At 45.6% G+C, this 26664-nt stretch overlaps 1 protein-coding gene across 1 annotated transcript in view; it reads right to left on the reverse strand.

Moving 5' to 3' along the window:
- tpm3 (tropomyosin 3) overlaps window positions 1–26664 on the reverse strand; it is a 96038-nt gene that overhangs the window by 50689 nt on the left and 18685 nt on the right. The window contains exons 3-4 of the mRNA XM_034160548.1: window positions 15497–15630; window positions 3995–4112 (exon numbers count right to left, since the gene is read on the reverse strand). Of these exons, the coding sequence (XP_034016439.1) occupies window positions 3995–4112; window positions 15497–15630 (252 nt within the window). The remainder of the gene's footprint in view (window positions 1–3994; window positions 4113–15496; window positions 15631–26664) is intronic.

Genomic DNA, 26664 nt, shown 5'->3' on the forward strand with positions numbered 1-26664 from the left:
GGGTTGTTCTCATCCTCTAAACATGATAAGTGGAGTTGATTCCAAAAAGCTCTATTCTGGTCTCATCTGACCAGATGACCTTCTCCCATGCCTCCTCTGGATCATCCACATGGTCACTGGTGAACTTCAAACGGGCCTGGACATGTGCTGGCTGGAGCAGGGGGACCTTGCTGCCCTGCAGGATTTTAAACCATGACAGCATCATGTGTTACTAATGTAATCTTTGTGACTGTGGTCCCAGCTCTCTTCAGGTCATTGACCAGGTCCTCCTGTGTAATTCTGAGCTTTCTCAGAATCATCCTTACCCCACAAAGTGAGATCTTGCATGGAATCCCAGACCGAGGGAGATTGACAGTCATCTTGTGTTTCTTCCACTTTCTAATAAATAATCATAACAGTTGTTGTCTTCTACCAAGCTGCTTGCCTGTTGTCCTGTAGTCCATCCCAGCCTTGTGCAGGTCTACAGTTTTGTCCCTGGTGTCCCTAGACAGCTCTTTGGTCTTGGCTATGATGGACAGGTTGGACTGTGATTGATTGAGTGTGTGAACAGGTGTCTTTTATACAGGTAACAAGTTCAAACAGGTGCAATTAATACAGGTAAAGAGTGAAGAATAAGAGGGCTTCTTAAAGAAAAATTAACAGGTCTGTGAGAGACAGAATTCTTGCTGGTTGGTAGGTGATCAGATACTTATTTCATGCAATAAAATGCAAATTAATTATTTAAAAATCATACAATGTGATTTTCTGGATTTTTTTTTTTTTTTAAGATTCTGTCTCTCACAGTTGAAGTGTATCTATGATTAAAAATTATAGACATCTCCATTCTTTGTAGGTGGGAAAACCTGCAAAATTGACAGTGGATCCAAACACTTATTTCCCCCACTGTATCTACCCATAATTTCTTTGGGGATAAATTTTAAAGCACCAAGACAAAGACTGTGGAGCCTGAGAGTGCACATTATGATGATCCTGTGCAGAGCATCTTGTCAGAATTTGACAGGTACTTTAATGACTTTGCTTCCATTGAGCCCATTGTCAGTTTTCTGTTCTCCATTTTGGGGTAAATATGGATGTGCACTCTATAACGTCCAAAGTGGCATCACTCTTCAGCCTGGATCTTCACACTGAAAAATGACATTGAGCTCAAATCCAGAGCAACACCTGACATGAATGTCCAAATCTGGACTCTAATGCAGACAGAGAGTGTCTGAGTGCCTGACTATGGCTGCACTCAGCTCCTACTGTCCGGACTATGAGAGACCAGCTTCCTCCTCTCAGGGCCAGAAGTCCCACTAAGGAAGGGAACAACTTTTCCAACTTGAGGCCAGTCCTAGGCCTACTTGTACTTATTTGTTTTACCATGCACCTGCTGTTATGTGTCGACGCGGGTTGAGGAGCGGACCTGCGTCTGACGGAACCCAGCGCCAAAACAACCAGAAAGCGGTTCCAAAAACAAAACAATTTTATTTTTCCCCCTTCTGTGCAATACAAAGTGTACAAACATAAACTGCGTCAGTCTGGCGGAGTGAAGGACGGCGCGCTCTCCAGCGCCCAAAAGGATCGAAGCCCGGTGCTTCTGGACCCACGTTCACCGCCAAACACCCCCCAGGTGGACACGACAAACCGACTCTGCGAAGGATAGAAAAGGTGAGGTAAGTCAGCAGCTACAACTAATATCCTTCAAAGGCACACACTATCAGCAACACATTCAGGTCTGAATTTAAGCTTTATATAAATGTGCAGCTTCTCACAACAGGTGGAGGATCATCAGTCCGCATGCCACGGCCGTGAGAAGCGAGCTGCACAATTCTCATCAATGTTCACATATACTGCATAACAAAATACCAAGTTACTGTTAACAATTATTCAGACAATCAATCACCTCTGATGTGTGCTGACAGCATGTGTCCCTCACCCGTCCTCCTTCACAGGCACGATGTGTCAAACCCAGGCGCGGTCCTCAGCGTCTCACAAACGAACATCACAAGGTCGAGTTCCCGGCAATTCTGCTTGAATCACACATGGCTTAAATGCAGAATGCCATCTCATTATCTGCTTCAGCTGAAAGTCTTTAAGGTTGCACGTGAGCACCATCCACAGGTGCTACACATTATGTTGATGAGGGTGAAGGACTCTTCTGCCAGCACCTTCTCCACAGACAATAAATCAGTTTGCATACCACCTGGAGAGCAAAGAAAAGAAAAGAACACCCAAAAGTCCAGCCAAACCCCCCAACACACAACACCTGCTGTCCTGTCCAGTGTGTACCCCACCTCTTGCCCTATAACTGCTGGGATAGGTTCCAGCCCCCCTGTGACCTTTACTTGGAGTAGGCGGGTATAGAAAATGGATGGATAGGTAGGAACATTTGCCTACACACGGTGTGGCACAAGGACAGTTATAGTTTTCACATTTTTTTGTTGAAGGCATGAAGCTAAAAACTTTTGCTCCACTTGGAATATAAAGTTTAAGTTTTTTATGAAGATTTTTCTATTCCCATGTTTTTTGAGGATTTTATGTTCATCAGTGTTCATCCTCTCTTGAAATGATTTGTTTACATTTTGTTGTCATGCATAGTTGTGATGTGCATGTGTGCTTATTGCGTACTTGTCATGTGTTTGTTTAGTTCAATGCTGGATTTAGTGGTGATGAAGCTATAAAGATTAAATCTATCAGTAGAAAGAAGAAGCTGTATTTGCTGGAAGGAGTGACACATGGAGTGTTCGAGACAAAAATGTCACATAGTCTGAGAGCTGAAATTGTTTTGAACATTTTGATAGTCATAACATGGCAAGTAATTTCAAAGTGGAAATACTGAAAGTATGATAAACTCAAGAAAATACCACCGGGTTAATATGACCAAGGGTTAATGGGGGTCCCAGCCAAGCTTGACAGCACTGTAAAATATGGCATGATCCGATTTCCAACAGAAAAAGTTTTTTTTTTTTTCTGGATTATGTATTCAGTAAAAATAAAAGTTTTCATATCAACAAAAAGCACGTCCGTGTTAGAAACCATTCGGAAGATTCAGATGGCTTTTGGTGGCTTTTCAGTCGAGTGAGTATCCGAGAAATTGTGTAACAGCTGGGCATGTCACAGCTTGTTCTGTGAGACTTCCAACACGGACGTGCTTTTTGTTGTGCGCCATTGCGGCTCAGTCCCGACGCGCAAATTCCTCCGCACGTCTTTCATTACAAAATCTCCTGTAACAGTGGAATTTGCCGCAAAAGTACTGATGTCCAACTCTTCTGCAATTTCTCTGGTAGTCAGACGACGTCCCGGATCAACACAGCGTTCACTTTGGAAATGATCTGGTCGTTTCCGCCTGTTGATGGCCGCTTGGAGCGCGGCGCGCCCTCTGCCGCTGTGGGCTGTCTTTAATCCGGTTTTAATGATCCTTAATCTGTGTGACGCCCAGAGTATCCTCACCGAAAGCCGTCTGAATCTTCCGAATGGTTTCCACCTGGCTGTTTCTCACAGTTTCTGGAAAAATTTGATTCAGTGCTGCTCAGCCAGTCGCTCAGCCATTTCCTGACAATGAAAATCCGATGAGGGGGCTGGACCAGTGCTCACTCAAAGCCTGCTCACAGGTGAATGACGCAACCAACAGGCGTGAAAAAACTCACGCATGCACACGAAGGTTCAAGCTTGGCTGATGCAAGCGCACATGATTCAAATCCATATAGTTTTAAAAAAAAATAAAAAGGTCGGATAGTTTTCTAACAGACCTCGTATATTGGTGTGGCTCTACTGTAAAAGATCAGTTTAAAATATTTCCACCTTATTACCCCAGAAAGAACTTCAAACCTTCATGTAGGTACAAGATGTTTCTTGTGTAAACTTTGGTGTTGGTTATCTACCATATTTACACTTCAATTCATTGTTTATCATTGTGGTAACAACTAATATTTGTAGGATTTTCTTCCACATTATAATAAATGCTGACAAAGATTGCAAGTTTTGGTAGAATTGAAGCTGGTCATTGGGCACTCACTTCCTCATATTTGCGGTCAGAATCCTCTGCGATGTGTTTAGCTTCTTTTAGCTGAATTTCCTGGAGCTCCATCTTCTCCTCATCCTTCAGAGCTCTGTTTTCTATCACCTTCATACCTCTGCACACACAAATACACGTTAAATTGTACATGACAGACAATGTCTGGGAGCACGCACAGACTCCATGCACCACATCATCACCCACACAACAGAACTGGCAGGGGTCATGGTTTGTCAACTACCCAGTTAGACCACCATTTCATCTTTATCTCTTGCAAGTAACCATCTAGCCACTGCAGCCAGCGGGTATTCCTTAATGTGGGTTTAGTCACTGATCTGGATATGTGAACTCAGAGTAAGCAGTAAAATCTGATTTTCAGGTTCCAGAACCCCAGGCCAGGTTACTAACTATGGGCTAGAAGTTCCTGCGGGATAGGTTTTGTTCAGGATGTCTGCAGAATATTTAAGTCCAAGCTAACGAAGGCTGGTGCTTTGTCAGTCAAAAACAATGAAACAATTTGCATGGATAATGAAAAAAGGGTCCACACCATGAGACTTTATTATCAGACTAACTCAACATTAGCAATGCATTTAGTTAAGTGGTGTAGTTCACTTGATTTGTTTGTCCTCTACAAGGTTAATGAAGTTGAACCAATTTAATTAAAATGTTTTGGTGTTATTCAGATTATTGAAGTGCTTGCTCACAGGGGGTCGTTTTGACCGTTGGGGTTTTACATAATTATTGTATGGCCTTGCCTTACAATATAAAGCGCCTTGGGGCAACTGTTTGTTGTGATTTGGCGCTATATAAAAAAATTGATTGATTGATTGATTGATTGATTTTTACCTCCATTTGAATAGTAAATGTCCATGGAAATTACTTTAATTCTGCAGGTATTTTTTGTTGTTGTTTAAAAATTCAATTCAGTTTCAATTTAATTCAATTTATTTTATTTATATAGCACCGAATCACAACAACGCTGCCTCAAGGTGCTTCTCACATGAAACATCTAATTTTACCAACCCCTCTGCGCAAGTACACCGGCAACAGTGGTAAGACAAGAACAACCCAAGGTTTCTGAAGTCTGCTAATCTGGATCTGGATCACCTCCAAAATTCAGTGCAGTCTTCCATGCACTAATATCTATCAGTGATAAGACAAGAACAAACCGAGGTTTCTGAAGTCTTGGTACCGAGTGAGTGGACGTTGAGGAGACCAAAGCGGAGAGAGGTGGAGATGTCAGCGGAAGCAGCAGGAGGGGCTGAGTCAGGCAGGGAAGAGAGCATGCGGGAATCGACCGCCCGACAAGCGTGATGGGAGGGACGCCGAGATGTGGACCAGATGGATTTTATTGCAGTAGTGTCATTATGGTGAAATCTCCTGCGAGATCCGCGGTGGATGTATTTCTGCCTTGGCCGATAGCGATGTCCGGGGGCACAAGGCTCGGTGGTGGAAGAGAGACAGAGTGCTGTAGCCTCAACAGGTCAGCCGGAGAATATTGGAGGAGCGCCGCCACATGCAGTCGGACGAGAGACAGGACGAACAAGGTGGGTGTGAGCCACTGCACCAATTTGTAGATCCACATAGCCAGTAAGAGGTCCAGAGGTCGAAAACAGAATCCAGTTTCATAAAATTGCTTATCTTTTTCTATTCCAGAGAGCAGCAGCAGCTAAAACGCACCAGCGTTCACTCAAACCGGAACCGGAACATTTCGGTTCAATGGTTCAATGATTACTTGTGTGTCCTCAAGCATAAAGAGCCTTTCACATTGCATGCTTTGGACGCTGCAGAGGCATTGCGAATCCATTTAAAAAACATTATTTTCCATGAGACATGTTGCTTTTTAGACATGTCAGAAGTTTCACGTCAAAAGCCAAGCTAAAGTGACGCTTCTGCTTGGAGCGTGTATTGCTGCTTGTTGACAGGCTGCCGTGGTTAAAGTTCAACCCAATCCAACTTTCGCTGCTCTGAACTGTGTCGTAGCTTCGCGCTGTCCAATAGAAACAAGGTGTCAGGCCAAAAGACGGAAGACTAGTGGCAGAAACCCCTGATCTGTACAAAACACAGCGTTATATGCAGGTTAGTGCAGAAACCACTGATCCGTACAAAACACAGAGTTATATGCAGGTCAGTGCAGAAACCACTGATCCGTACAAAACACAGCGTTATATGCAGGTCAGCGCAGAAACCACTGATCCGTACAAAACACAGTGTTATATGCAGGTCAGCGCAGAAACCACTGATCCGTACAAAACACAGCGTTATATGCAGGTCAGTGCAGAAACGTGTCACAGAACTGCTCATTTATACACAGTAGTTTTCTGAAGAAAATCCTTGCAAATGCTTTTTTTAACCTCAAAATTAATTTCTGGTTACTATAAAAAAAGTTTATAACACTTGTAATTTAAATAGTAAAATAAATAAATAAATAAATTAAAGATTCTTTAGAAACCTTTCTTTATCTGTAAATTAAAACCATAAGTTACCTGTTATTTCAGATTAGATGATTTCTTGTTTAATATAAGGAACCTTGGACATTTATTTTTAAACAAATAAAATTATTCATATCTCATTTCAACCAAAAAACAGACACTGTAAATAAATACAATGTTTATGTTTTAAAATTGTGCACAATAGGGGCGGGACTTCAACCTGTGCAAATGTCTTTTGACTTAACTTTGAGTTACTGTGAGTTACTCTGTGAATTTTCGGACCTTTTGTCTGACTTAGTGCTTAGCTCAGATAAGATAATTATAGTGGGCGATTTTAACATCCACACAGATGCTGAGAATGACAGCCTCAACACTGCATTTAATCTATTGTTAGACTTGATTGGCTTTGCTCAAAATGTAAATGAGTCCACTCACCACTTTAATCATACTTTAGATCTTGTTCTGACTTATGGTATGGAAATTGAAGACTTAACATTATTCCCTGAAACCCCCCTTCTGTCTGATCATTTCTTAATAACATTTACATTTACTCTGATGGACTACCCAGCAGTGGGGAATAAGTTTCATTACAGTAGAAGTCTTTCTGAAAGCGGTGTGACTAGGTTTAAGGATATGATTCCTTCTTTGTTATGTTCTCCAATGCCATATACCAACATAGTGCAGAGTAGCTACCTAAACTCTGTGAGTGAGATAGATTATCTCATCAATAGTTTTACATGCTCATTGAAGACATCTTTGGATGCTGTAGCTCCTCTGAAAAAGAGAGCCTTAAATCAGAAGTGCCTGACTCCGTGGTAGAACCCACAAACTCGCAGCTTAAAGCAGATAATCTGTAAGTTGGAGAGGAAATGGCGTCTCACTAATTTAGAAGATCTTCACTTAGCCTGGAAAAAGAGTCTGTTGCTCTATAAAAAAGCCCTCCGTAAAGCTAGGACATCTTACTACTCATCACTAATTGAAGAAAATAAGAACAACCCCAGGTTTCTTTTCAGCACTGTAGCCAGGCTGACAAAGAGCCAGAGCTCTATTGAGCTGAGTATTCCTTTAACTTTAACTAGTAATGACTTCATTACTTTCTTTGCTAATAAAATTTTAACTATTAGAGAAAAAATTACTCATAACCATCCCAAAGACATATCGTTATCTTTGGCTGCTTTCAGTGATGCCGGTATTTGGTTAGACTCTTTCTCTCCAATTGTTCTCTCTGAGTTATTTTCATTAGTTACTTCATCCAAACCATCAACATGTCTATTAGACCCCATTCCTACCAGGCTGCTCAAGGAAGCCCTACCATTATTTAATGCTTCGATCTTAAATATGATCAATCTATCTTTATTAGTTGGCTATGTACCACAGGCTTTTAAGCTGGCAGTAATTAAACCATTACTTAAAAAGCCATCACTTGACCCAGCTATCTTAGCTAATTATAGGCCAATCTCCAACCTTCCTTTTCTCTCAAAAATTCTTGAACGGGTAGTTGTAAAACAGCTAACTGATCATCTGCAGAGGAATGGTCTATTTGAAGAGTTTCAGTCAGGTTTTAGAATTCATCATAGTACAGAAACAGCATTAGTGAAGGTTACAAATGATCTTCTTATGGCCTCAGACAGTGGACTCATCTCTGTGCTTGTTCTGTTAGACCTCAGTGCTGCTTTTGATACTGTTGACCATAAAATTTTATTACAGAGATTAGAGCATGCCATAGGTATTAAAGGCACTGCACTACACACAATTTTATTCACTTTATACATGTTTCCCTTAGGCAGTATTATTAGACAGCTTTGCTTAAATTTTCATTGTTACGCAGATGATACCCAGCTTTATCTATCCATGAAGCCAGAGGACACACACCAATTAGCTAAATTGCAGGAATGTCTTACAGACATAAAGACATGGATGACCTCTAATTTCTTGCTTTTAAATTCAGATAAAACTGAAGTTATTGTACTTGGCCCCACAAATCTTAGAAACATGGTGTCTAACCAGATCCTTACTCTGGATGGCATTACCCTGACCTCTAGTAATACTGTGAGAAATCTTGGAGTCATTTTTGATCAGGATATGTCATTCAATGCGCATATTAAACAAATATGTAGGACTGCTTTTTTGCATTTACGCAATATCTCTAAAATTAGAAAGGTCTTGTCTCAGAGTGATGCTGAAAAACTAATTCATGCATTTATTTCCTCTAGGCTGGACTATTGTAATTCATTATTATCAGGTTGTCCTAAAAGTTCCCTGAAAAGCCTTCAGTTAATTCAAAATGCTGCAGCTAGAGTACTGACGGGGACTAGAAGGAGAGAGCATATCTCACCCATATTGGCCTCTCTTCATTGGCTTCCTGTTAATTCTAGAATAGAATTTAAAATTCTTCTTCTTACTTATAAGGTTTTGAATAATCAGGTCCCATCTTATCTTAGGGACCTCGTAGTACCATATCACCCCAATAGAGCGCTTCGCTCTCAGACTGCAGGCTTACTTGTAGTTCCTAGGGTTTGTAAGAGTAGAATGGGAGGCAGAGCCTTCAGCTTTCAGGCTCCTCTCCTGTGGAACCAGCTCCCAATTCGGATCAGGGAGACAGACACCCTCTCTACTTTTAAGATTAGGCTTAAAACTTTCCTTTTTGCTAAAGCTTATAGTTAGGGCTGGATCAGGTGACCCTGAACCATCCCTTAGTTATGCTGCTATAGACTTAGACTGCTGGGGGGTTCCCATGATGCACTGAGTGTTTCTTTCTCTTTTTGCTCTGTATGCACCACTCTGCATTTAATCATTAGTGATTGATCTCTGCTCCCCTCCACAGCATCTCTTTTTCCTGGTTCTCTCCCTCAGCCCCAACCAGTCCCAGCAGAAGACTGCCCCTCCCTGAGCCTGGTTCTGCTGGAGGTTTCTTCCTGTTAAAAGGGAGTTTTTCCTTCCCACTGTCGCCAAGTGCTTGCTCACAGGGGGTCGTTTTGACCGTTGGGGTTTTTACGTAATTATTGTATGGCTTTGCCTTACAATATAAAGCACCTTGGGGCAACTGTTTGTTGTGATTTGGCGCTATATAAAAAAATTGATTTGATTTGATTTCATGGACATTTTTAATGATCCATTGATTTATTGTTAAAATATAAAATGAAACGGCTTAAAAAATAATAAAAAACGTTAGTCAAACATTAGGCCTGAACTCTGGCTCCTCCGTACGGGTCGGCCCACTGTCACGGTTTGAGTGATATCCCACCAAGTTGTCAGTCCGTCCTCAGTCGCCGTCACTCCGAAAAGTAGCTGAAAAAAAGCTTTCTCCCAGCAGGGTGATGGAGAATAGTTCTACTGCTATTTTTTTCGTGGTTCTACAGATGCAAATCCAACATGGCAATCGCTCAGCTTTTTTTCGGGTTGTGGAAACAGCCAGAGTGTGACATAGCAATCTCCGCCCCCCCTTGCGATGCGTTTGTCGTTACGTGTTGAGGCGTTGATGCATTGATGTGTTGGGAGGCGTTGCCTGAGGTGTATAAAGCGTGCAATGTGAAAGGCCCATAAGGCTTGAGGTCGAGAATGAAAATGGCATCGTTCAAAATTAGAAGTATTCCACCTAGTGTGGCGTGATGCTAACTCAGACAATGAGCATGCACTAAAGCAGGGGTCACAACCCTGTTCCTGGAGAGCACCTCCCTGCATGTTTTCCACGTCTACCTACTCAAGTCACATCTGATTTTTTAAAGTGGTGTTTTTCAGCTCTTGATTGGCTGAGCACACTTGTTAGAGTTAATTGCCTGGGAGTGGAACAGGGAAAATTAGAAAACATGCAGGGCAGGTGCCCTCCAGGAACAGGGTTGGTGACCCCTGAACTAAAGGCTACAAAGTGGACCTATGACTCTGATTTGATCAACACAAATAAGCATAATTCAAAGTTCTTGTTTGACATAGTAGCAACACTTATTTATGGACAACCACCTGTAGTTCGCTCTCCTTTTACAGCACAAGATTTCCTGGATTACTTTGAGAAGAAAATAGGTTAAACATATCCCAGCATGCCTCAACCCAGCCACTACACCCTGCTATTAAGGTGGGCGCCACTACTGACGTATTATCTAGATTTACAGAATTTGTATCTCACTAGACATGCTGACAAAACTCGTCATGTCAACAAAAAGCACAACCTGTTTATTTGATCCTATACCAACAAAACTGTTTAAGGACCTGTGGCCCACTCTTGGGCTGACTGTGCTGGAAATTATTAATCTTTCTTTAACTTCTGGATCTGTTCCTAAATGTTTCAAATCTGCAGTGATTAAACCATTACTTAAGAAACCTAATATTGACCCTAGTGTATTGAAAAACTATTGGCCGATATCAAATCTATCATTTCACTCTAAAATTCTGGAAAAAGTGGTGTCACAGCAGCTCGTAGACTATCTTACTGAGAATAATCTCTTTGAGCCACTGCAGTCTGCTTTTAGAAAATATCATTCCACAGAGACGGCTCTCACTAAAGTGGTGAATGATCTTCTGCTTGCAGTGGACTCAGACACCACTATGGTTCTTGTGCTGTTAGATCTCAGTGCTGCATCTGACACCGTGGATCATCATATTCTACTTGATAGGCTGGAAAATCATTTTGGGATTACTGGGAGTGCCCTTGCATGGCTGACGTCATACCTGACCAGTCATTCTCACTGTGTTTTGTACAATAACACTACCTCTAACCTTAGTGACATGAAATTTGGGGTTCCACAGGGGTCTGTCTTAGGCCCCCTGCTTTTCTCCCTTTATATAGCATTCCACAGATGCTTCATCATCTCTTCCATTCTGCAGATATTTTCATCCTCTGGTGCTCAGACACCAGACTTATTTGACAGGAGTTTCCTTAATTGTATATTTCATCACTGCATTAGCCAAGATGTTCTTTTCCTTCTTTACACAGATACGGGGGGTGGGGGGTCAGCTGATTTTGGTTTCATTACCATTTTTGTTGTGTTCATGGATCATCTTCCAAATCAGTACTGCTAGAGTTGGATTACACCTTCAAAATGTTCAGATGTTGGTCATCAATCAACCACACAACCTACATCTGTAATTAGATCAGATTAGATAGGACTTTAATGATCCCTTGGGAAGACTCCCTCAGGGAAATTAAGGTTCCAGCAGCACTGTATAGTAGCACACAGGGTAAGAAGCACACAGAGCATCAAAAGTGAAAGTAACAAAAAAAACAAAAAAACAAAAACAGTTTGTAAATATAAATACTGGAAATACTCATCACTGCTGGTTTACTGACTACTACTGTTGCTCTCCTTCCTGTCCTCTGTCTTCCTGTTACTCCTCCTCCTTCTGAGTGAGGAGTCGTACAGTCTGATGATGACCTGAGGGACAAAGGAGTTTTCAGTCTGTTGGTCCTGCACTTGGGAAGGAGCAGTCTGTGGCTGAAGAGGCTCCTCTGGTTGCTGATGACAGTGTGCATAGGCTGACTGGCACCGTCCATAATGTCCAGCAGTTTGTCCAGTGTCCTCTTCTCTGCCACTGTCACCAGAGAGTCCAGCTTCATGCCAACCACAGAGCCAGCCCACCTGATCAGTTTGTCTAGCCTGGATGTGTCCTTCTAGGATGTGCTGCCCCCCCAGCACACCGTGTAAAAGAGGACGCTGGCTACCACGGACTGGTAGAACATCCATAGGAGTTTCCTGCAGATGTTACATGACCACAGCCTCCTCAGGAAGTCCAGCCTGCTCTGTCCATTCCTGTACAGGTGGTTGGTGTGGGTTGTCCAGACCAGTTTGCTGTCCAGCCACAGCCTGAGGTACTTGTAGGAATCCACAGCCTCCACCTCAGCTCCCTGGATCAGAATTGGTCGTGGACTTGGTCTGGACTTGCCAAAGTCATTGTCCTTTGTCGTCGAGGTGCTGAGCTGTAGATGGTTTGTGTGGCACCAGGCAGTAAAGTGCTCCTCCTCTCTGTCATCCCTGATGCATCCAACAACAACTGTGTCATCTGCAAACTTCTGGATGTGACACAGCTCAGCATTGTAGCAACAGTCTGGGGTGTACAGGGTGAAGAGAAGAGGGGCCAGCACAGTGCCCTGGGGTGTTTCTCAGTCTGACATACTGAAGCCTGTCGGTGAGGTAGCTGGAGATCCAAGTGACCAGGCAGGGGTCCACTCACATCCTATTTAGTTTGTCCTGGAGCACAAGGGGCCGAAATCCTCAATGTGCCATTTCCCTTATCCAGATACAAGTGGACTCAGTGTAGCAGGTAGAGGATGGTATCCTCCACACCAACACCTGCCCAATATGCAAACTGCAGAGAGTCCTGGGCGCGTTGCATTTGGGGTTTGAGGAAGTCGAGGAAGAGCCGCTCCAGGGTCTTCATCAGGTGTGAGGTGAGTGCTGCTGGTCGAAAGTCATTCAGCTCGCTGGGCCAGTTCTTCTTAGGAACTGGAATGATGCATGAAGCCTTCCAGATGGTGGGCAGTCTCCCTAGCTGCAGGCTGAGGTTGAAGATATGTCAATGATTTGGCTCAAGCTGATGGGCACTTTGACAACATTTACTTCTTTTTGCATTTTTGGGAAATCCACAAAATGCAGGAAACCTAGAGTGAGACATATCCCCAACACTGAGGCTCAGTCTCTGCCTGGAGACCATCATCTGTCCAGACAGGAGCAAGGATTCTTTACATATTTCATTTATTTCACCCAACACCATCAGCTTTCTCAGTTACCTATTGGAGATGTGGTGCTGCTGGTGAACCACGCAGTAAAGTTCTGTCAGCTCTTTGTGGAAAACTCTACATTATATTTCCGGAGGGATTTGTAAGCTGAGCAGATATACGTGGTCTATTAGATAATAAACCGACCCTTTTATTTTTTCTTTTTAACTATATGGATTTGAATGACGTGCGATTACACCAATCATGCTTGAACCCTCGTGCGCATGCGTGAGTTTTTTCACGCGTGTCGGTGACATCATTTCCCTGTGGGCAGGCCTTGAGTGAGATGTGGTCCCGCCCTCTCGGCTGAATTCCTTTGTTTCATACGCTGCTCGAGACGGCGCGCGTTGCTTTAACAAAATTTTTTCTGGACCTGTGAGGAATATCCGAGTGGACACTATTCGAGAAATTAAGCTGGTTTTCGGTGAAAAGTTTAACGGTTGATGAGAGATTATGGGGTGTTTCTGTCGGTGTAAGGACTTCCCACGGAGCGGGACGTCGTGCAGCACTTCCAGGCGCCGTCGTCGGCCTGTTTCGACCTGAAAACATCCTAATTTAAGGCTTAATTCACCCAGGACGTCGTGAGAGAACAGAGAAGATTCAGAAGAGGCCGGCATGAGGACTTTATGTGGACATTCCACTGTTTAAGAACATTTTGTAATGAAAGACGTGTGCGCAAATTCACCGAGTCGTTTCCATGACGACTCGGTGAATCTGTGTGCGCCGCGACAGGAAAAACACCTCCGTGTTGAAAACCATTTGTAAAATTCAGGCGGCTTTTGATGGCTTTCAACAAGTGAGTAACTGAGAAATTGTTTAACAGCTTGGGCATGTTCCAACTTGTCCGTTAAGGTTTCCAACGGAGGTGTTTTTCCTGTCGCGACCCCCCGCGGTCGGGTCCGGCCCAACATGCGACTCTGCCCGCACGTTCTTTCATTACAAAATGTCCGTTAACAATGGAATGTCTGAATAAACTCCTCATGCCGACTTCTTCTGAAAGTTCTCTGTTCTCTGACGACTTACTGCGTCAACAGAGCCTGAAATGTGGAAGTTTTCAACTTGAAACGGCGAGATGCTGCCGCCTCGAAGCGCAGATCGCCATCAGGCGCCGTGGGCCGTCCTTACGGCGACACTACCAGACCAAAATCTCTCATCAGCTGTTAAAATTTTTACCGAAAACCAGCTGAATTTATCGAATGGTGTCCACTCAGTTGTGCCTTACAGTTTTGAAAAAATTTTGATCAAACAAAGCAGCAGCCTCTGAGCCATTCCTAAACAATGAAAAAAATTGATGAGAGGGTGGGCCACTCCTCACTCAAAGACTGCCCACAGGCGAATGACGTAACCGACAGGCGTGAAAAAACTCTTGCATGCCCACGAGGGTTCAAGCATGTCTGATGTAATCACACGTGATTCAAATCCATATGGTTTTTGAAAAAAATAATAAGGTCGGATACTTTTCTAATAGACCTCGTATGGTTCTTTTCACTGACTTCAACTTTGACCGGATCCACTGTGTGAGCAGTGCAGGTTCTAGTCAAGTGAGCATGTCACAACCTGCTAGGATGGAAAATTGTACCATCCACAATTTACTAGGTATACCCCGAGTTAATATTTATGTCTAATGGCCCTCCCAGGTTGGCAGGGGTTCAGTGAAGGATTTCACAGGGGTCAACGTTTAAAAATGCTCTAACCATGTCAAAAAGTGTACGGGTGGTGGCCAAGTGGTTAGTGCACTTGGTTTCGGTGCTGAAGGTTCCCGGTTCAAATCCCACCCCTGCCATCTTTCTCCATGTAATGTGGAGTCAGGAAGGGCATCTGGAGTAAAACTTGTGCCAATTCAACTTGCAGATCCACCTCAGCTTTGCTGTGGTGACTCTGAGTGCAAACAAGGGAGCAGCCGAAGGGTCTTACTATGTTAAAAAGTCCACCACATGTCTGATCATAAAGATTCCAAAAAAAGGTACAGTTTGGACTGTATATATTATGTATTATGGAGTTATGTGGTACAAAAAGCAAAAATGATGACAAAGGTCCATTTCAGTTTGTATTGTTGTCAAAGGTTAAAGTTGTGGCAATTTTGGTTAAAAGTGATGCATGTTATGAGGTAACACATGTCACAGGAAGTTCAACTTCTTTGACCTTTGGGGATGAAACATCCAAACAGCCAAAACTATAACATTTATTAATCCAGTTATTCTTACTATTAATCCAACTTTGTCTCAGTTTGGGAACAAATATGTGTTGTTGACAGCTGAACTTGGGATGGCACCATGTCAAAGATAACCTTTGACTGACTGCAGTAACATGAACCCTCTCCTGCAGGAAATGGTTAAGAAAGATGAAATCTCACACTAAACTTGCCTCTCACTCTCGTCAGCAGCCTTCTCTGCCTCTTCCAGCTTCTGCAGAGCCGTCGCCAGTCTCTCCTGGGCGCGGTCCAGCTCCTCCTCCACCAGCTGGATGCGTCTGTTCAAGGACGCCACCTCTGCCTCAGCCTGGCAAAGAAAAGTGACGGACACACACTCGGGCTCATCACCTGTTAGCCAACGCGTTATCAACCTCAAATGGCTTTGCTCAAAATGTAAATGAGTCCACCCACCACTTTAATCATATCTTAGATCTTGTTCTGACTTATGGTATGGAAATAGAAGACTTAACAGTATTCCCTGAAAACTCCCTTCTGTCTGATCATTTCTTAATAACATTTACATTTACTCTGATGGACTACCCAGCAGTGGGGAATAAGTTTCATTACACTAGAAGTCTTTCAGAAAGCGCTGTAACTAGGTTTAAGGATATGATTCCTTCTTTAAGTTCTCTAATGCCATATACCAACACAGTGCAGAGTAGCTACCTAAACTCTGTAAGTGAGATAGAGTATCTCGTCAATAGTTTTACATCCTCATTGAAGACAACTTTGGATGCTGTAGCTCCTCTGAAAAAGAGAGCTTTAAATCAGAAGTGCCTGACTCCGTGGTATAACTCACAAACTCGTAGCTTAAAGCAGATAACCCGTAAGTTGGAGAGGAAATGGCATCTCACTAATTTAGAAGATCTTCACTTAGCCTGGAAAAAGAGTCTGTTGCTCTATAAAAAAGCCCTTTGTAAAGCTAGGACATCTTTCTACTCATCACTAATTGAAGAAAATATGAACAACCCCAGGTTTCTTTTCAGCACTGTAGCCAGGCTGACAAAGAGTCAGAGCTCTATTGAGCTGAGTATTCCATTAACTTTAACTAGTAATGACTTCATGACTTTCTTTGCTAACAAAATTTTAACTATTAGAGAAAAAATTACTCATAACCATCCCAAAGATGTATCGTTATCTTTGGCTGCTTTCAGTGATGCCGGTATTTGGTTAGACTCTTTCTCTCCGATTGTTCTGTCTGAGTTATTTTCATTAGTTACTTCATCCAAACCATCAACATGTTTATTAGACCCCATTCCTACCAGGCTGCTCAAGGAAGCCCTACCATTATTTAATGCTTCGATCTTAAATATGATCAATCTATCTTTGTTAGTTGGCTATGTACCACAGGCTTTTAAGGTGGCAGTAATTAAACCATTACTTAAAAAGCCATCACTTGACCCAGCTATCTTAGCTAATTATAGGCCAATCTCCAACCTTCCTTTTCTCTCAAAAATTCTTGAAAGGGTAGTTGTAAAACAGCTAACTGATCATCTGCAGAGGAATGGTCTATTTGAAGAGTTTCAGTCAGGTTTTAGAATTCATCATAGTACAGAAACAGCATTAGTGAAGGTTACAAATGATCTTCTTATGGCCTCAGACAGTGGACTCATCTCTGTGCTTGTTCTGTTAGACCTCAGTGCTGCTTTTGATACTGTTGACCATAAAATTTTGTTACAGAGATTAGAACATGCCATAGGTATTAAAGGCACTGCGCTGCGGTGGTTTGAATCATATTTGTCTAATAGATTACAATTTGTTCATGTAAATGGGGAATCTTCTTCACAGACTAAAGTTAATTATGGAGTTCCACAAGGTTCTGTGCTAGGACCAATTTTATTCACTTTATACATGCTTCCCTTGGGCAGTATTATTAGACGGTATTGCTTAAATTTTCATTGTTACGCAGATGATACCCAGCTTTATCTATCCATGAAGCCAGAGGATACTCACCAATTAGCTAAACTGCAGGATTGTCTTACAGACATAAAGACATGGATGACCTCTAATTTCCTGCTTTTAAACTCAGATAAAACTGAAGTTATTGTACTTGGCCCCACAAATCTTAGAAGCATGGTGTCTAACCAGATCGTTACTCTGGATGGCATTTCCCTGATCTCTGGTAATACTGTGAGAAATCTTGGAGTTATTTTTGATCAGGATATGTCATTCAAAGCGCATATTAAACAAATATGTAGGACTGCCTTTTTGCATTTACGCAATATCTCTAAAATCAGAAAGGTCTTGTCTCAGAGTGATGCTGAAAAACTAATTCATGCATTTGTTTCCTCTAGGCTGGACTATTGTAATTCATTATTATCAGGTTGTCCTAAAAGTTCCCTAAAAAGCCTTCAGTTGGTTCAGAATGCTGCAGCTAGAGTACTGACGGGGACTAGCAGGAGAGAGCATATCTCACCCGTGTTGGCCTCCCTTCATTGGCTTCCTGTTAATGCTAGAATAGAATTTAAAATTCTTCTTCTTACTTATAAGGTTTTGAATAATCAGGTCCCATCTTATCTTAGGGACCTCATAGTACCATATTACCCCATTAGAGCGCTTCGCTCTCAGACTGCGGGCTTACTTGTAGTTCCTAGGGTTTGTAAGAGTAGAATGGGAGGCAGAGCCTTCAGCTTTCAGGCTCCTCTCCTGTGGAACCAGCTCCCAATTCAGATCAGGGAGACAGATACCCTCTCTACTTTTAAGATTAGGCTTAAAACTTTCCTTTTCGCTAAGGCTTATAGTTAGGGCTGGATCGGGTGACCCTGGACCATCCCTTGGTTATGTTGCTTTAGACGTAGACTGTGTTTCATAATTATTGTATGGCCTTGCCTTGCAATGTGGAGCGCCTTGGGGCAACTGTTTGTTGTGATTTGGCGCTATACAAGAAAAAAGTTGATTGATTGATTGATTGCATTTGGGACTGAGTGGCTGTGTTGCTGAGGTTATCAGGACCTCACCCTGATCACCTGCGGCTCGTCAGGACTCACAGCTGAGGTGCATCTATATGGATTGGAACATGGTGGCATTTAAGACTGGAGTATACAGTGTGTATTTGCCAGAGACTCGACCTTGTGACCAGACGGGTGAGATCGTCGTCACGGGAGCCATCTCATCATCAGTGGATGCAGAGAACATCCAGGGTTTGATGCACAGTCTGTGAAAGAGGAGGGGGTGAGGTCCCACGCTCGTCAGCACACTTCCTGAGGTACGTTAGATTTTGTGACTAACATTTATACAGTCAGTAAATGTGGTGTCCCTCACACCTTTATTATATTGAGCTGTACGTTAGTCATGTATCGGCTTCCACTGCAGTGGAGTTTTGTGAACCGGATGTTCCATGCCTGCAGGTTGGGAAGTTGATTAGTAATCAAGCCAGGAAGTGTTTGCTGTTTGTACACCTTTAAGTGTTCTCTCTGTGTGTAGAGTGTGGACTCACATAATGGTTCCTTCTTTCACAGACTCGGTTTGTTGCGGCCACCTGGGGGGTGTCGGCGGGGTCCTTGGGTCCGAACAGCTTCTGGCTCCGGACCGTTAGCGCTGCTGGGAGCGCACCACGCCAGACCGCACTTTCTGTTATTTTTGTATCACTGTTATGTATTAAATTCAGTTAGCCTTTGTACCGTGCTCTGCTTATTTCATACTGGGTCCTTCAAACGCTGGTCGGTTCTCCGAGCTGCATCCGACACATAACAGGACTATTGTAATTCATTATTATCAGGTTGTCCTAAAAGTTCCCTAAAAAACCTTCAGTTAATTCAAAATGCTGCAGCTAGAGTACTGACGGGGACTAGAAGGAGAGAGCATATCTCACCCATATTGGCCTCTCTTCATTGGCTTCCTGTTAATTCTAGAATAGAATTTAAAATTCTTCTTCTTACTTATAAGGTTTTGAATAATCAGGTCCCATCTTATCTTATGGACCTCGTAGTACCATATCACCCCAATAGAGCGCTTCGCTCTCAGACTGCAGGCTTACTTGTAGTTCCTAGGGTTTGTAAGAGTAGAATGGGAGGCAGAGCCTTCAGCTTTCAGGCTCCTCTCCTGTGGAACCAGCTCCCAATTCAGATCAGGGAGACAGACACCCTCTCTACTTTTAAGATTAGGCTTAAAACTTTCCTTTTTGCTAAAGCTTATAGTTAGGGCTGGATCAGGTGACCCTGAACCATCCCTTAGTTATGCTGCTATAGACGTAGACTGCTGGGGGGTTCCCATGATGCACTGTTTCTTTCTCTTTTTGCTCTGTATGCACCACTCTGCATTTAATCATTAGTGATTGATCTCTGCTCCCCTCCACAGCATGTCTTTTTCCTGGTTCTCTCCCTCAGCCCCAACCAGTCCCAGCAGAAGACTGCCCCTCCCTGAGCCTGGTTCTGCTGGAGGTTTCTTCCTGTTAAAAGAGAGTTTTTCCTTCCCACTGTAGCCAAGTGCTTGCTCACAGGGGGTCGTTTTGACCGTTGGGGTTTTACATAATTATTATATGGCCTTGCCTTACAATATAAAGCGCCTTGGGGCAACTGTTTGTTGTGATTTGGCGCTATATAAAAAATTGATTGAATTGATTGATAGCTTCATTTTGGTTTCTTCAAAAGCCAACATTCATATCAGTGACTCATTTGTTGAGCTGTGAGTTTGTCGGCGTGACACTTGAGGCTCAGGAGCGTTTGTCCTGCATGTTCTCCTCCAACATTAAGTCCATCACTCACTGAATGCTGCCCTAAGTTCTCCGCTTGATCTCACTGTGTGCTGTAGGTGCACGTCACCCACAGTCAGCGTCAGCTGGACTTTATTGCTCCTCCTGTCCTCCGGTGGATAAAATATGTGCTAATAACTGAGTTTAGCTCAGACCTCCAAAGTTCTCTGTCAGGACAGACGGTGACACGACAGCCGCAGTTGCCGGACAAAAAGTCACTTATTTTTCAGACATATTTCACAAGAATTAAAAAAAACAAACATTTTGTAACAGTCTGGAAAAACTATTCAGTCACACACTCACTTAAAGAACACAGCATTTTTTTAAAAAGTCTCCTGTGTTTATGGTAAGAACCAGCGGCTGCAGTTAACAGACTAATTCTGTATAAAATACAGTAAAAATATGTAAATACGTTTACAGAGAAACCTGCACATTTTACAGTATAAAGCTGTTATGATTTTCAAAACAAAAAAAAATCTATTTAATCAACAGTACATCCTAATTATGTGTGTAGAATTTAAATGCACTTGTTACTTTTTGTACATTGAATCACATTCAGTGAGATTTGGTTGCTTTCATTTTGCTCAGTGACACCACATGTCGATGTGGTCACAGCCAAGGTTGGGTAGGATTACTTTGAAAGAATACATGTGGATTACATGTATGTATGTGCATACATTTGGATTACTTGTAATCTGATTACTTTTGGATTACATTTCAAAGTAATCCTACCCAACCTTGGTCACAGCTCCAGTCCTGTAAGGTCTCATGCAGCCTGGAAGCCGGGATTTGTCCTTTGGGAGACGCATATTTATTGTTTGCTCCACTGCGACATCAAATAATAAGAGTTTCTCTGAATTCAGATGAATTGTATAACATATTCACATATTTTTACTGTATTTGTACAAAGCATGTTAATATGACGAGTTCTGAAAAAGGCTTAGAATTGAATAGACGATAGAGAAATAGGATAAAATAGATTCTGCACTTTCAGACTAACTCGCACCACATGACACATGTGGCACAAGCAGTTCATGTGCCAGCTCCCCAAACAGAATAAACTGGACAAAACTGCCATTTTCTCCTATAAACAACAGAATATTTTAATTAATTAATTTTTTTAACTTTTGGCAAAATAGCTCTGATTATGATCGACTTTTAGATCGAGTCAACTGTCTGATCATTTATGAAACTGTACAAACATAAAGTCATAATCAAATTTATTGAAATGATTTGATTCTCAAACCCTGATCTGGACAAAGGTCGACTTATTCCGTGTCCTCGGCGGGACGGAAGTCTCTCCAAAACAGACTTGGATTATTACTAAGCTGTTCAAGTTGAGCGTCTGACCTCATGTCCAAAATGTCTCTCTGAATCCTCATGACAGCTGTGAGGACTCAGAAAGGGAGGGGAACGGAATGCTGGGAAGAATCAGCCAGCTCCTTTTGGGCGGCAGCCTCACACGTTTTGTCCGGCGTGAACAATAACATCGGATACTTGAGAAGGAACTTGGAAAAGACTGAAAGCAGGCAGCAGTTAAAAAGTGGACATTAAGTGACGACAACACACAGAAAGAAGGAAGAAGAAAGGAAGAAACAAATGTCAAAGGAAGACAGGTCAAGGCTTTGAAACTGTGACCGCCGTCTGTCCCCCCGAAACAGACACTGTGACCGCCGTCTGTCCCACGCTGAACCAGACACTGTGACCGCCGTCTGTCCCCCCGAAACAGAAACTGTGACCGCCGTCTGTCCCACGCTGAAACAGACACTGTGACCACTGTCTGTCCCTCCGAAACAGACACTGTGACCACCGTCTGTCCCCCCGAAACAGAAACTGTGACCGCCGTCTGTCCCACCCTGAAACAGAAACTGTGACCGCCGTCTGTCCCACGCTGAAACAGACACTGTGACCAGCGTCTGTCCCACCCTGAAACAGAAACTGTGAACGCCGTCTGTCCCCCCCGAAACAGACACTGTGATCGCCGTCTGTCCCCCCCGAAACAGACACTGTGACCGCCATCTGTCACCCCCGAAACAGACACTGTGACAGCTGTCTGTCACCCCTGAAACAGACACTGTGACCGCCGTCTGTCCCCCCTGAAACAGAAACTGGGACCACCATCTGTCACCCCCGAAACAGACACTGTGACCGCCGTCTGCCCCCCTGAAACAGACACTGTGACCGCCGTCTGTCCCACCGAAACAGAAACTGTGAACGCCGTCTGTCCCACGCTGAAACAGACACTGTGACCGCCGTCTGTCCCCCCTGAAACAGACACTGTGACCGCCGTCTGTCCCCCGTGAAACAGACACTGTGACCGCCGTCTGTCCCACCCTGAAACAGAAACTGTGACCGCCATCTGTCCCCCCTGAAACAGACACTGTGACCACCGTCTGTCCCCCCTGAAACAGACACTGTGATTGCCATCTGTCCCACCTTGAAATAGACACTGTGACCACCGTCTGTCCCCCTCTGAAACAGACACTGTGACCGCCGTCTGTCCCGGCCTGAAACAGACACTGTGACTGCCATCTGTCCCACCTTGAAATAGACATTGTGACCACCGTCTGTCCCACACTGAAATGGACACTGTGACTGCCGTCTGTCCCACCCTGAAACGGACACTGTGACTGACATCTGTCCCACCCGAAACAGACACTGTGACCGCCGTCTGTCCCACCCTGAAGCAGACACTGTGACCGCCATCTGTCCCCCCCGAAAAGTCACTGTGACCGCCGTCTGTCCCCCCGAAACAGACACTGTGACCGCCGTCTGTCACCCCCAAAACAGAAACTGTGACCGCTGTCTGTCACCCCCGAAACAGACACTGTGACCGCCATCTCTCCCCCCTGAAACAGACACTGTGACCGCCGTCTGTCCCCTCCGAAACAGACACTGTGACCACCGTCTGTCCCCCCGAAAGAAAAACTGTAACCGCCGTCTGTCACCCCCGAAACAGACACTGTGACCACCGTCTGTCCCCCCCGAAACAGAAACTGTGACCGCCGTCTGTCCCACGCTGAAACAGACACTGTGACCGCCGTCTGTCCCCCCTGAAACAGACACTGTGACCACCGTCTGTCCCCCCCGAAACAGACACTGTGATTGCCATCTGTCCCACCTTGAAATAGACACTGTGACCACCGTCTGTCCCCCTCTGAAACAGACACTGTGACCGCCGTCTGTCCCGGCCTGAAACAGACACTGTGACTGCCATCTGTCCCACCTTGAAATAGACATTGTGACCACTGTCTGTCCCACCCTGAAACGCACACTGTGACTGCCGTCTGTCCCACCCTGAAACGGACACTGTGACTGACATCTGTCCCACCTGAAACAGACACTGTGACCGCCATCTGTCCCACCCTGAAACAGACACTGCGACCACCGCCTGTCCCACCCTGAAGCAGACACTGTGACCGCCATCTGTCCCCCCCGAAACAGACACTGTGACCGTCGTCTGTCACCCCCGAAACAGACACTGTGACCGCCGTCTGTCCCCCCTGAAACAGACACTGTGACCGTCGTCTGTCACCCCCGAAACAGACACTGTGACCGCCGTCTGTCCCCCCTGAAACAGAAACTGTGACCGCCGTCTGTCACCCCCAAAACAGACACTGTGACCGCCGTCTGTCCCCTCTGAAACAGAAACTGTGACCGCCGTCTGTCCCCCCCGAAACAGACACTGTGACCGCCGTCTGTCCTCCCTGAAACAGACACTGTGACCGCCGTCTGTCCCACGCTGAAACAGACACTGTGACCGCCGTCTGTCCCCTCTGAAACAGACACTGTGACCGCCGTCTGTCCCACCCTGAAACAGAAACTGTGACCGCCGTCTGTCCCCCCTGAAACAGACACTGTGACTGCCGTCTGTCCCCCCCGAAACAGACACTGTGACCGCCGTCTGTCCCCCCCGAAACAGACACTGTGACCGCCATTTGTCCCCCCAAAACAGAAACTGTGACCGCCGTCTGTCCCCCCCCGAAACAGACACTGTGACCGCCGTCTGTCCCCCCTGAAACAGAAACTGTGACCGCCGTCTGTCACCCCCGAAACAGACACTGTGACCGCCGTCTGTCCCCTCTGAAACAGACACTGTGACCGCCGTCTGTCCCCCCCGAAACAGACACTGTGACCGCCGTCTGTCCCCCCGAAACAGAAACTGTGACCGCCGTCTTTCACCCCCGAAACAGACACTGTGCCCACCATCTGTCCCCCCGAAAGAGAAACTGTGACCGCCGTCTGTCACCCCCGAAACAGACACTGTGACCGCCGTCTGTCCCCCCTGAAACAGAAACTGTGACCGCCGTCTGTCACCCCGGAAACAGACACTGTGACCGCCGTCTGTCCCCCCCGAAACAGAAACTGTGACCGCCGTCTGTCCCACACCGAAACAGACACTGTGACCGCCGTCTGTCCCCCCTGAAACAGACACTGTGACCACCGTCTGTCCCCCCCGAAACAGACACTGTGATTGCCATCTGTCCCACCTTGAAATAGACACTGTGACCACCGTCTGTCCCCCTCTGAAACAGACACTGTGACCGCCGTCTGTCCCACCCTGAAACAGACACTGCGACCACCGCCTGTCCCACCCTGAAGCAGACACTGTGACCGCCATCTGTCCCACCCTGAAACACACACTGTGACCGCCATCTGTCCCACCCTGAAACAGACACTGTGACCGCCGCCTGTCCCACCCTAAAACAGACACTGTGACAACCATCTGTCCCGGCCTGAAAACACACACTGTGACCGCCGTCTGTCCCGGCCTGAAACACACACTGTGACCGCCGTCTGTCCAACCCTGAAACAGACACTGTGACCGCCGCCTGTCCCATCCTGAAACAGACACTGTGACCGCCGTCTGTCCCGGCCTGAAACAGACACTGTGACCGCCGTCTGTCCCACCCTAAAACAGACACTGTGACAGCCGCCTGTCCCACCCTGAAACAGACACTGTAACTGCCATCTGTCCCACCCTGAAACGGACACTGTGACTGCCGTCTGTCCCCCCCCAAAACAGACACTGTGACTGCCGTCTGTCCCCCCCGAAACAGACACTGTGACCGCCGTCTGTCCCACCCTGAAGCAGACACTGTGACCGCCGTCTGTCCCGGCCTGAAAACAGACACTGTGACCGCCGTCTGTCCCACCCTGAAACATACACTGTGACCGCCGCCTGTCCCCCCCAAAACAGACACTGTGACCGCCGTCTGTCCCCCCCTGAAACACACACTGTGACCGCCGTCTGTCCCACCCTGAAACAGACACTGTGACCACCGTCTGTCCCCCCCGAAACAGACACTGTGATTGCCATCTGTCCCACCATGAAATAGACACTGTGACCACCGTCTGTCCCCCTCTGAAACAGACACTGTGACTGCCGTCTGTCCCGGCCTGAAACAGACACTGTGACTGCCATCTGTCCCACCTTGAAATAGACATTGTGACCACTGTCTGTCCCACCCTGAAACGCACACTGTGACTGCCGTCTGTCCCACCCTGAAACGGACACTGTGACTGACATCTGTCCCATCCCGAAACAGACACTGTGACCGCCGTCTGTCCCACCCTGAAACAGACACTGTGACCACCGCCTGTCCCACCCTGAAGCAGACACTGTGACTGCCATCTGTCCCCCCCGAAACAGACACTGTGACAGCCGTCTGTCCCCCCCGAAACAGACACTGTGACCGCCGTCTGTCCCCCCCGAAACAGACACTGTGACCGCCGTCTGTCCCCCCGAAACAGAAACTGTGACCGCCATCTGTCACCCCCGAAACAGACACTGTGACCGCCGTCTGTCCCCCCTGAAACAGACACTGTGACCGTCGTCTGTCACCCCCGAAACAGACACTGTGACCGCCGTCTGTCCCCCCTGAAACAGAAACTGTGACCGCCGTCTGTCACCCCCGAAACAGACACTGTGACCGCCGTCTGTCCCCTCTGAAACAGAAACTGTGACCGCCGTCTGTCCCCCCCGAAACAGACACTGTGACCGCCGTCTGTCCTCCCCGAAACAGACACTGTGACCGCCGTCTGTCCCACGCTGAAACAGACACTGTACCGCCGTCTGTCCCCTCTGAACCTGACACTGTGACCGGACGTCTGTCCCCTCTGAAACAGACACTGTGATACCGGCCAGCCTGTCCCACCCATGAAACAGAAAACTGTGACCGCCAGTCTGTCGCCACCCTGAAACGCAGACACTGTGTACTGCGCAGTCTGTCCCACCCTGAAACAGACACTGTTACCGCCGTCTGTCCACCATGAAAACAGACACGTTGGACTAAGCCAGTCTGTCCCGGCCCTAGAAACACGACACTGTGACCGGCCGTCTGTCCCTTCGTAAACAGACACCTGTGACCGCCAAGTCCTGTCCAACCCTGAAACAGACACTGTGACCAGCCGTCTGTCCCATCCTGAAACAGACACTGTGACCGGCCATGTCTGTCCCGTCCTGAAACAGAACTGTGACCGGCCGTCTTTCCTCACCCTGAAACAGACACTGTGACCGCCGTCATGTCCCACCCTGAAACCGACACTGTAACTGCCATCTGTCCCACCCTGAAACGACACTGTGACCCGGCCGTCTGTCCCACCCTGAAAACAGAAACTGTTGACCCTGAAACCGAAACTGTGACCGCC

The sequence above is a fragment of the Thalassophryne amazonica genome, chromosome 20 (genome assembly GCF_902500255.1).
Source record: "Thalassophryne amazonica chromosome 20, fThaAma1.1, whole genome shotgun sequence".
NCBI lineage: Eukaryota > Metazoa > Chordata > Actinopteri > Batrachoidiformes > Batrachoididae > Thalassophryne > Thalassophryne amazonica.